The sequence below is a fragment of the Ostrinia furnacalis genome, unplaced genomic scaffold (assembly GCF_004193835.3).
Source record: "Ostrinia furnacalis isolate ACB-3 unplaced genomic scaffold, ASM419383v2 OfSCF0986, whole genome shotgun sequence".
NCBI classification, from domain to species: Eukaryota; Metazoa; Arthropoda; class Insecta; order Lepidoptera; family Crambidae; genus Ostrinia; species Ostrinia furnacalis.
In genome coordinates this window covers 30,298-42,045 of record NW_021131225.1, presented here as the reverse complement: position 1 = coordinate 42,045, position 11,748 = coordinate 30,298, and the positions used below count along the sequence as shown (strand labels likewise).

The following is an 11,748-nucleotide window of genomic DNA, read 5'->3' as shown; positions in this document are numbered from 1 at the left end:
ACACCGCGGTACAACTTTACGCGTCTCAAAGAGCAGTGACATCTCTCGGCAAATAACACAAACAAGTTTCATGGTAGGTTTATACACTCACTAATGAGCGCGTTTGATAAAAACTCACACTAGGCCCTCATATCTGACCAGTGTGGAGAGTAAAAGTCAAATCTTTCATTTGTTCCATTTGCCTATATGGTTAGAGTCATGCTCCTGCCGTGGAAAAATGACCTGACGATGATCATGGGTTATGGCACTCACCTGACTTTAAGATTGTGTAATACGGCCGGCTCGTGCAGATACGACAGCGATGTGAGGTCGTTCTGGCCGATAAGTAGCGACGGGTTACGGAGCGGGGGCATCTGCTCATCTTTAATCTGTGGATAAATAAGGATAACATAAAACAATACAACTTCAAATAAAGCTTTCTTTACTCATCTTTGTCTAAATAAGTATATTGCCTATTTTTTTATTTTATAATAAGACAATTCATATCAAAGTGGGCTTTCAAATGTGTGCATATACTTTTGTCATTGACTGTACACATTTAGTTCATTTAGGATTGTTTTTATTGTAAACAAAAATAATTTTAAAAAATCACTTAAAGTATATTTAATGTTCCAAGAAAGTTAAAAAAATCCTTAGGCATCCTCATCAAGACCTTTAAGGAGCTAAGAAAATTGGAATAATAATGAAAAAAAAGCACTAGAAATTACTTCATAAAATAATTATATGGACACCCTGTATTTTCATAATAAATAGTCATAAAAATCAAATTACTCACTTTTATTTGTCGTATCTCCCCAGATTGATCTAATTTCACAATAAGCACTCCGGACCGGTAATCTGACGTCACCGTGGCACTTTCCCACACCTTCTCCGGATGTTCCACCCATATCCGGGCATCCTGAAATAAATTCATAGCATCCCTTTGTAAATTCTATTTGATTCAAGTTCTTGGCGGATAAGTGAAGCGTCATGTTCAGCAGATTGATGTGTAATAACGGTGGATTAATTATTAACCATTAAGTTTAAATGACCATGCATGAGTGTAGGCATATGAAACAAATAAATCATTTTTCAAGTTCTCTCAAGAAGTCTCAGTAAGTTACATCATAACTGAAGCTCAGAAGAAAAGAGGGGGATATCATTCATCATCATTAATTAAGTTTAGGGTAATTAATTATCTTAAATTAATAAAACCTGAAGACTTGGCTGTATGGCTTAATGCCTATATCTAAAAAGGAAAGAATTAAAAAAAAATTTTTTCAAGTAAGTACAGTCAGCTGCAAAAATTTATTTTGAATTTTTTTATAAAACAAAATGTGTAAATAAAATTATATTTTTTTAATTAAAAAATATTTATTAAATCTTTAAGCTAAAAACTTAAATCAAATTAATAAAAAAATTGAACCAATCATCTACAGGAGCTTTAAAAAGTCTAATTGGTTATTTAATTGCAGCAGTGCTTTTTATTCTAGGTGATACCTACTAAACAGGTAAAATCTTCAGATTAATAATACCATTGATATTTGACATTTAGACCAAGAAATTCCAACAACCATGCGGAAAAATTAATCAGAAGCTTATTAGAATTGACGCTGCATAATCTGTTTCACATTAACTTGAATCAGAAGTGTTTAACAAAAAAGCATTCTAAATTCAAAAATGCAATTTATTATCTACAATACAGTTTGATGTAATACAAGTGATTACAATCATAAAGATATAAACCAGTCACATCCTGTTCATTTACATAGCATTAAGCAGTAATTAGCACCAAAATAAAACATGTAATTAAGTAGCGTTTGTATCCATTGGCCATTAAATTGCTCTAAACATTGTGTTTAAATAATTCATAAGATACAAGGCACTGAAACATCTCATGCATGATGACATAGATAGTAAAAGTGGTATAATTATTATGATTTTCTGCACTGGCTCACATATTTCCATTGGATGGATGTGATTAAAGAAAAAAACAAACGTGCCTTCCTGTTCCAAATTCAAAATCAAAATAGGGACGTGCCAAAAAACAAAATACAATCAAAACATAATGTTTCAAAAATTACCTTTGTGTACAACTCTTTCGTAGTCATGATTTGTGTTGATTAAATATCCAATTAAATTAATTATTTCACCACGAGCTCGGAACTTATAGAATACATTTTAGAAACAAGGTAGATTCGAAATTGCTAATTTTTCAATGCGAAACGTCACTGATTGTTATTGACATTTTGGGACAGTGTTATCAGCTGTTTTATCAATATGTCATCTCCCGCTTCGATGGGAGCGGAATTGGAAATGAGATGAACGCGAAACTTCCTGATTCCCACTAGGAAATGGAATCCAATAAGAAACTTATTAGATAAATCATTCATAAAAACATGAATACGAAACAATACGGAAAGTGGGGAAAGTGCTTATCAAAAAATTCCCACGGGTGTTGCCATGATAAAATTTCAAAATATAGGTCAAACTTGCGTTCCAATCCACGCTATTTGCGTTCGTATTTTATTAAATAACATTTGGAGAAATAAATGATTTATTGTAGTAAAAAAAACTCAAAAATTGTGCTGAGTAATTTTATTTTTCTACTTTCATAAGTATCTTAGTCCAGCCTTTAAATATTGTAATAATTTACAAAAACTACAACTAAAGCTTTAATTCTTATAATAATTACATTTAAATCAAAGTAATGTTACGTTTTTGATTACACAATCAATCAATCCGATTTCTAGCTATTGTCGTAAAGGATTCTACTGTTTCGTCTCGGTTCACTTGTTTTCTTGAGAAGGGAACCACGCCTGACACGCTTCTGTAGCAATTTCACAGAGAGCAGTGAAGGTTTTGCCCCTAGAGTCGTAATCTGAAAGGAAGAAAATAATATCAGTATCTAACTAAAAAACAATTTGCCTTTGAGGAAAATCTGACTAAAAGATGGACACAACAAGATGCGTGTATTTAGCGGGGTGGCCGTGCCCACCTCAGAAGGGTCTAGTGCCCACCCCAGAAATGTTGGTCTTCGAAGATAACTTCACTTTTAAGTAATTCTCTTCTGTTAAATCAATAACTAGAACAGCTTGATACGCCAATGGTTAAATCAATAATTAGAACCATAACTTAGTGATGAAATGGTGGTTCAATTCAAAATAAACAGTCGGGAGTACTTTAACTTATGAAACCCTTACTAAACTAAATAGATATAGGTAATATCACAATCACAAATTCAAAAATATTCCCTATTACGCTTACCAGAAGGTCCCCTCTTCCCGAACATGATCCCGTTCATTGGCGCGTTCTTGTAGTTGGCTTCTCCGAGCTGAACCAGGGAGAAGAGCACCATCAGGGCGCAGAACACGGCGATGGTGAGTCTCAACATGTCGCTGGCCATCTGTAACAATCGTGGAAAAGTAAAGAAAACAAGCTGTATGTCTCACTGGAGGGCGAAAGGAGAGATCTACTTACTTCCTTCAGAGTTGAAGAAAATGCTTGTATATTCACAAAAAAGAGTATTATTTCTAATTTAAGCTTTCTAGTTTAGGGACTTGCTCCTAGCTTTTTGAATTAAAATTATTTAGACTTGACATGATTTGCAAAATTAAAACATTCACTATGAACTTGTAAAAACCACAACTTTTTACTGGAAAGGGATGCGTAAATCACTATAGCGGTTCTATGGAAACTCAGAAAACATAAGAAAAATCATGAACTTCGTGTTCGAAAAAAAGTCAATCGATATAAAAACTAATGCGTACCTTTTTGAAATGAGTTTGTTTTGAGACTTGAGCTGGTATCACTGCCGAAGTCGAGCTGTCAACTGATGTCACTGAAGGATTTTCCCGCCATTTTATACCGGGAGATTCAAAGATGGAGTCCAATTATTGGATTATTGGATATTGACCACATATTGACATGATAGGGCCGGGTCCCGTAGGGATTATAACTTAGTTAGTGCATAAGATTAGCAATATTGGATAGATGAAGCGTCTAATGGACTACAAACACCCGAGTAATAGGATTTAGTGGCGACATGATGTACCCTCATTTCTCTAAACTACGTTATTTCCCTAAATTAATGGTCCATTGCAAACTCTGGAATTCAAGATTTGACATTACTTATGTACGAAGCAAACTAGGAATAAAAAAAATTTTTTCATGAATATCATTCCATTTTCGAAATGGGTAATAAAAAGAAAGCTATTCCATACTTGACACTTATTTCTGCACTTGACTGTACATTATTTTACTTTTGTACCTGCTAAGCACCATGTCCACTGGATTTTCACAACGATCGATCCAGCGTTGCTCGCATCCAGGTGCTTCCCGCGACTTTTACTAGATCGTCGGTTCACCAAGTGGGAATCAAATTTTACAAGCGATTTTTTTTTTCAAAACCTTAATTTTTAAGCAACGTAGGTAGACCGTAACTTTAGCGAAAACCGTCAAGACCTACCTAGTAGATCTTAATAACAGATTTTTATGATGAGCTATTTGCTTATATTACATAGAACCCTATGCATACAAGTAGGTATAATCTAAACTTGACTGCTTTTGTATTAATTTTGTATTACCAGCTAATCAAAATCATAACATGCAGTAACCGAATCAAGAGCGGCAAGTCCTCCAATCATCCTAGAGTCCCAAGAGTCCCAAAGGAGAATGCGCTTTTAGAAGCTATTACGGACTTGGTATATAAAGCCTTAGCCGCTGGACACTTGCATCAGTTGTTCCACAGCATCTCCACAGTCAGCTCCTTCAGTAAAAGGTAAATTTCAAATACATGAACTTAACCAGTAAAAAAAGAGCCTTGATTGAAAAGGTCTTCAAATAATTTAATACAATTACGTTCGTGGTGTAACATGGGCTTTAATCAGCGTCAAATAGTTCGTAACATCTTTTTTACAACTAGAATTATGTTGTTAACTTTTTGGTAACTTTGGGCACATGAGCATGTGCTTTGGGTCACGAAATATTCGACGCTGACTGTACCTACTCACATAACTAATCTCTGGTTTTCTCCACAGATTAAAACATCTCTCAAAATGCGCGCCATCTTCGCTGTGTTCCTCGTGGCCATGGTGCTGTACCTGATCCATTCCACCGAGGCCAATTACAGGAAACCACCCTTCAACGGATCTATCTTCGGGAAGAGGGGAACAGTTGGTAAGTATGTTATGGTAGTCCAACCTGAAGAACTAAAACCTTCATCGAACATTGGCAAATACTATAAAGTAGCCCGGTATGTCCGCATCAAAAGGAACTGGCAATTTTTCTAACAAATAAAACTGAAAAAAATTTTCACCGAACTCTTTACCCACCTGTTTGTTGGTTTGTAAACTTAAGTTCTTTATGTTAAGGTTGAGACAGTTCAATCTTAGTACTTGTAGTAGGTACTTAGGTGCCTACTTTTTACCAAATCGTCGGTTTCTATTGGCGTGGATTCATAACATGTTGTTAACAACTTCAATTTTGTAATTACAGAGTACGATTCCACCGGGAAGGCCTTATCAGCTCTTTGCGAGATAGCCTCAGAGACCTGCCAGGCCTGGTACCAGACCCTGGAGAAGTAGACGATGACCAGCATTTTATAACCCTCGAAGAGCAAAACGACCATGTAAATTAGTAGGTAGCGTTTGTTTACCTATACAGTAGAACGCCGATTATCCGAACGCCGATTAACCGAATCGCCAATTATCCGAATCGGTTCTAAGCCTAATATAAAAAATTAAAACCAAGTAATTTTTGATTTATTTTGTTGGAACTCAGATATATTTCAACTGAGCGTTATTGTAGCAGTTCTACAATATCGCTCAATAGAAATATGTCTGTTTGTTAAACTTATTAAAGTTTGTTCTATGTGCGAAAGTTCGTTTTTCTCTATTACCAGTCTAAGTCCGATTATCCGAATTCTCGATTATCCGAATCGACCCCGGTCCCAATTAATTCGGATAATCGGCGTTCTACTGTATTTGCAAATAAATTAAATATATTTCATTTAAATTACCTGTAACTTGAGGAAAATGTATTTAATTAATTAAAAATGTACTGTAAATGCCGAAATATAAATAATTAACGTAACAAATGGTTTTTATTCTGTTCTGAGAAGTTGGTGCAAAATCCTATCTACTTATTTAGTTACTTAGGGGCCATCCATAAAGTACGTCACACGAATTTCATGATTTTTTGACCCCCCCTCCGTCCCTGTCACAGGTGGTCACATTTCTGAGACCCCCCCCTCCCTAGTGTGACGTCACATGTTTTGCAATTTCACATTGAAAAATTATTAAATTAACAGCAGTTCTGAAATTACTATTAATAATTCCATTTAAATTGAGTACTTTTTTTTTATGAAATCAACATTATATCAAATATTTGAAATGTGACGTCACGAAACTTAGNCTCCCTAGTGTGACGTCACATGTTTTGCAATTTCACATTGAAAAATTATTAAATTAACAGCAGTTCTGAAATTACTATTAATAATTCCATTTAAATTGAGTACTTTTTTTTTATGAAATCAACATTATATCAAATATTTGAAATGTGACGTCACGAAACTTAGGACCCTCCCACCCCTTGTCACACACTATGTCACACTTTGTCAACCCCCTCCCCCCCCCTCTTTACGTGTGACGAACTTTATGGATGACCCCTTATTATTACTTAACGACAGGTGCACCTAGCACTACCGTTCACCGCCATCCCTTTTTACCTAAATATTATTTCTTATCTAATATCACAGCACAGTATATAAATTTGATTTATTTACTGTGCTAACTGTCCTCTAAGTTATCTGGAAGAGATTGCTTTGTAGCGATAGGACCGTCTAAAATATCAGTTTTTTTTTGCGATTATGATCATAGCTCATGAGTGAGTGAGTGCTATCAACTATCATCTTCAAATTGGTAGCTTAACATCCTGGGGTAGGCATTAAGTAGACCAGCCGCGATGTGAAATATGTAATTTTGCTAGTCTAGAAATCGTAATTACTGAAGATCAGAAGTAGATCAATAACTGCTCTACAGTTCTCTCAACCACGTCTTCAACTACGTCATCAGTCGAATAACAACGGAATTAATTAATCAAGACATGAGATACTCCACAATAGCCATTAGTGACCTCATTTGCTACCATGCTTGAAGAATCAGTTATATCCAGTTGTAATTATGTATGGTACTTCAATGAACATACTGATGCTAAAACTTTGCCTAGGTTTTTATTAAATTAATTTAATCCATTTGGCTCTATTTTGAATATTTTTTTATCAATTATCATGTTCATAAATATTTTAATCAGTGTAAGTAAAACTGCGTAGAATGAAACGCTTGTCAGTCTGTTTTCTGTCCACGTTGACAGCTGTTTTCCGGGCTTGTGATTGGCTATTGCTTCTTCGAAATCCACGATCACCCAATCGTGAGTAATGTCAAATTAGCCATGCGTTGCAAATGAGAACAAACATCAATGGCCATTTCAGATACGGAGTGAATTTACGTGTTGAGATTTTTTAGTGATAATTCGCGATTATCTTGTATTTTTTTTGTAACTTGGTGCTCCATTGTTGTTGTACATAGCAGAATTTCATAGCTGAGCCGTCCACACGCTGCCGAAACTTCGGAACAACCATCACCTAGAGTGGTGGAGAGCGAGGTAAATTTTCCATTTAATTCTTGATTTTCACGCACGTTTTATCACTGTTACGAATCGGTACATTTAGGTTCACGTTTACAGTAACCTCTCACGTGTATATCGCTCAATTTACAACCCATTAGGGCAGTAAACATCGCTAGAAGATGGTGCAAGCTGTAAGGTCATATCTTACTAGTAATTATCAATTTTGTGTCAACAAAGCCCATAATTGGGCAGTAGTTATTACTTAAACGGTTTCAAACACTCTAAAAGTGATAATAAGTGCTACAAACTGGAAATATTTCACATTCATAACGTAAGAACGATGTCATAGGTTCTGTTTTGTAAACTTATAGCCGTTTGTTTATTTTAAACGTTGGAAAATATGGATCCATTGTAAGTTTTAAGTGATAATTTATTAATAAAGTTAAGTATTTAATTGTTGATAGATTACATTTGATTACACATTTATTATGAGACATTCATAATCATTATCTTTGTGACAATATTGAACGTTAAATAAATAGATTTGATGACGCTTAGAGTCAAGTACGGTTTGTGTAGGAATTATGAAATTGTTAGCACATCATAAGAAGTATAATCATTATGCTGAAATAACTAATGTATTGAATTCTTTAAACACTGCAAAAATAAAAATCAATTTTATTAACATTTTACACCATGAAGTGCTTATGTAGTGTTTTGAGTGTGTAAAGTGAAAAAGTAGTGTTGTCTCTTTTCAGCATTGGACATTAGAAAAGGCAGGAATAAATCTTGCATTGAAACTTGAAGAAAGCTGAAGACAAAATATGGGAAACAAGGAAGATTTAGTTGTATTCTTCAAGACAAAATAAAAATCAATTGCTATTGACGTTTTATGCAATTGGATTTGTATGAGTCAATTCTAATAAGAATCAACAATGGCCGACGAACCAGCAACAAAAAAGGCAAAACTTGAAGAGATAAAAATGACCGAGAATAACATTATAGAAGACTACATAAACAAAGTAATAAGCTCAAGAAGCAATTTAAAAGCAGTTCTCAGTGACGATTTATGTCAAAACATTGAAACAACGAAGGTATACATTGCGTCAATAAAAGATAAAAAAATGATATCAAAAGCAATCCAAGTTTTGAATGAAAAACTTCCATTGAACGAACTAAATCATCTCAAGAGAGTTCGTAAAACCTCAATACTTCTCTGCCAATCAAGTAATGTAACTACAAATATTCAAGAATTTATAGACCAGAATATACCAGAATTGAAAGATGTTTTTGAATCAATCAATGAAATAGATGTGCCATCTCAGGCTCCCAAATTAAAGAAACAATATACTGAAGTAATAAAGATATGGTCTTGTAACTTCCATCCGGAAAACTATTTGGAAAAACTGGCCAGTGACAACTTTTTTCCTCAAGACGAACTTAAATCACACCGAACATACATGGCTATTGCCTTTGAGACAGTTAGATGGTATTTAAAAGCAACAGAAAAGGGATCGACTGAAGAATTGTTGTCAACTCTCAACGCTTCCGTAGTTGTTGATCCGTCAATAAATTCAGTTGTAGCGGTTGCCTTTGACAATCGATTGAAGCACCCTGTGCAGCATTCTGCTATGTTAGCTATTGACAATGTTGCTAAAACGCAATATGGTGGTGCTTGGGACAGCAAAACAAATGACAACTTACCATTAAGTGGTATAGATGGTGACTTATTAAAACATTTACGTGTAAAATACCCAGATGTCAAATTTGGGGCGAAGAAGTTTGTCAGTAAAGAAGAAAATATAGAAAATGGTGACGATGGCAATACTGGACCGTATTTGTGTACGAACTACCATGTTTATTTGTTAAGAGAACCGTGTGTTATGTGTTCCATGGGGTTAACCCATGCTAGAGTGAAAAGAGTTTTCTTTTGTTTTGACAATGCAGAATTTGGTGCGTTGAAATCTAAAGCTAAACTGCACACGGTGCAATCTTTAAATCATCGTTATGAAGTATTTACTGGATTTTTATAGAATTTAATGTTTTATAAATAAATTTTACAATTTAACTTTATCTTTCACTAAAACCAATCAGTTTAAAATGGACAGATTTCCACAACGATCGGTGCTACTCGTAACCATGTGCTTCCGCTTACGTACGGGTATGAGACAAAATCGTGAATAAATACCCTTAGTATATAAACAATCCATAAAAATTACTCAGTTTTTTTTACAGAATTTGCAATGTTTCCTTGAAATTCCAATTTTTCTCTTCATTAGAATCCTCTTTGAATTTCAGCGAATATTTGAAATGTTTTTGAATACATCTGACCTCTATAAAAACTAGATGGACCGACTATCTGGTGAAGGTCGCGGGAAATATCTGGATGCCGGCAGCGCAGGACCGGTCGTTGTCGAAATCCTTGGGGGAGGCCTTTGTCCAGCAGTGGACGTTATTTGGCTGAAACCTTAGATTAATTAATTAATTAAAATTAGATTTTATTAATCTAAGGCTGAAACGAACTAACGGAAAAACTCATTAGTTACCCAATAGCGCCGTAAAATGCTGTTACCAACCGCTTTTCAATAGTCAATCAATTGGATCATTACCTAACCTTGGTCCTTGCGTTGACAATGGTCGAACGATGGTAGAATGGCCATGATCGTGCTTTGATCGGACTAATGCCTTAATTGGACAAGGATGTGCGAATTTTCTAGATGGGACACTCATGGCGAGACTGGTGATGTCAATAATTAAATGGTTGAATTTCTTGCGCTGCTTCTCAGCACTGGCCCATTCATTGACTCGGAAGTGGTAGGGTTAAAAATAATACTGGGACGTGTAAAAGGCGCTCGTTCTTTCGTTACATTCGAATGACGTCCACTGCTGGATAAAGACCTCCCCCAAGGATTTCCACAAAGACCGGTCCTGCGCCGCCCGCATCTAGGCACCTCCCGCGACCTTCACCAGATCGTCGGTCCACCTAGTGGGAGGCTTGCCCACACTACGTCTTCTGGCTCGTGGTCGCCACTCGAGAACCTTTCTGCCCCAACCCCAACGGCTATCAGCTCTGCGAGCTATGTGCCACTGCCACTTGATTTTAGCGATACTGCGGGCTATGTCAGTAACTGGTTCTCCTGCGGATCTCCTCATTTCTGATTCGATCACGCAAGGAAACTTGTCCATAGTAGTAATCAAGCGACCACGTCTCAGATCCGTATACCATCACTGGCAACACACACTTTTCAAAGACTGTAAAAGCGCTATTTGCAGAAAGTAAATTACTTTTATGACTTAAAAAAGATTAGGTTGAAAGTGCAGGATATGGATGGATGAATAAGGCGGTCCTAAGAACAAAAAGAATGCGTTCTAACTACCATATTGGTAGGCCTGATGTCCTGGTAGCTCCTCTTTTGAATACACAGGAAGAGTGGAGCCTTCTTGCCAACGTGGGGAGTGTAGACCAAATCCTTCATTTGCCTTTGGTAAATTAGAGAGTCGTGCTCCTGCAGTGGAGACTAAATGAACTGATGATGTATTATGCAATGAGTAATTACGAACGTGGTCTAGTAAGTCTATCGGCAAAATATCCATCCAAGAACCTTTCTATATTGGAATCAGAGACAGAATCGTCTGACTAATCAATGCCAATACCAACTAAAAGGATTAAGCACTTGTATTATTACTTCAGATAGCAGTTGATATGGCTTCCTCCTTACATAATGTAAGTACCTATATGTATACGAAATACAGGGTTCGAATAACAATACGTATTGGTAAACTATAAAAATGTGTTTTTCAACCTTTTTCATGACACGATCCCCTAGCATGAAAAAATATTTTGCGACCCCCTACCGCTCGCTTTTTTTTTCATGCATTTTAAAATGTTACAAAGATGTTGTGGGAACTGAATATTTCAATCCATTTAATTTTTTTATGCATTTGCATAATTAGATTTCGGATAAATCTATCTTTACTGTTTTTTTACTGAGGTAGATTTACGACCTCTCGCGACCCCCCTATAGAGGCTTGGCGATCCCCCAGGTTGAAAAACACTGCTCTAGTGAAGCGATTTCGAAATTCCAATACTGACGTTGTTGCAGCGTTGGTAACTTTACTAAAGAGACTGGACCCCCGCTGAAT

General features: G+C 35.8%; 4 protein-coding genes across 4 annotated transcripts; 2 read left to right on the top strand and 2 right to left on the bottom strand.

The window, feature by feature from the left end:
- Window positions 1-233: 233 nt before the first annotated feature.
- didum (dilute class unconventional myosin) lies at window positions 234-2,362 on the bottom strand. The gene is made up of 3 exons (XM_028301756.1): window positions 2,064-2,362; window positions 776-898; window positions 234-368 (listed from the first exon to the last, which is right to left on the bottom strand). The coding sequence occupies exons 1-3, from the start codon at window positions 2,088-2,090 to the stop codon at window positions 249-251; spliced, it is 270 nt and encodes an 89-aa protein (XP_028157557.1). The 5' UTR covers window positions 2,091-2,362; the 3' UTR covers window positions 234-248.
- A 218-nt stretch (window positions 2,363-2,580) lies between these two features.
- On the bottom strand, window positions 2,581-3,844 carry IMFa (IMFamide). The gene is made up of 3 exons (XM_028301757.1): window positions 3,750-3,844; window positions 3,247-3,385; window positions 2,581-2,860 (listed from the first exon to the last, which is right to left on the bottom strand). Exons 2-3 carry the CDS (start codon window positions 3,383-3,385, stop codon window positions 2,769-2,771), a joined length of 231 nt encoding a protein of 76 aa, XP_028157558.1. The 5' UTR covers window positions 3,750-3,844; the 3' UTR covers window positions 2,581-2,768.
- Window positions 3,845-4,726: 882 nt separating this feature from the next.
- On the top strand, window positions 4,727-5,714 carry SIFa (SIFamide). The gene is made up of 3 exons (XM_028301748.1): window positions 4,727-4,759; window positions 5,019-5,157; window positions 5,476-5,714. Exons 2-3 carry the CDS (start codon window positions 5,037-5,039, stop codon window positions 5,562-5,564), a joined length of 210 nt encoding a protein of 69 aa, XP_028157549.1. The 5' UTR covers window positions 4,727-4,759; window positions 5,019-5,036; the 3' UTR covers window positions 5,565-5,714.
- A 2,653-nt stretch (window positions 5,715-8,367) lies between these two features.
- Window positions 8,368-9,647, top strand: LOC114350805 (probable inactive tRNA-specific adenosine deaminase-like protein 3). Its single transcript, XM_028301741.1, has one exon. It carries the CDS (start codon window positions 8,541-8,543, stop codon window positions 9,636-9,638), a length of 1,098 nt encoding a protein of 365 aa, XP_028157542.1. The 5' UTR covers window positions 8,368-8,540; the 3' UTR covers window positions 9,639-9,647.
- Window positions 9,648-11,748: the final 2,101 nt, after the last annotated feature.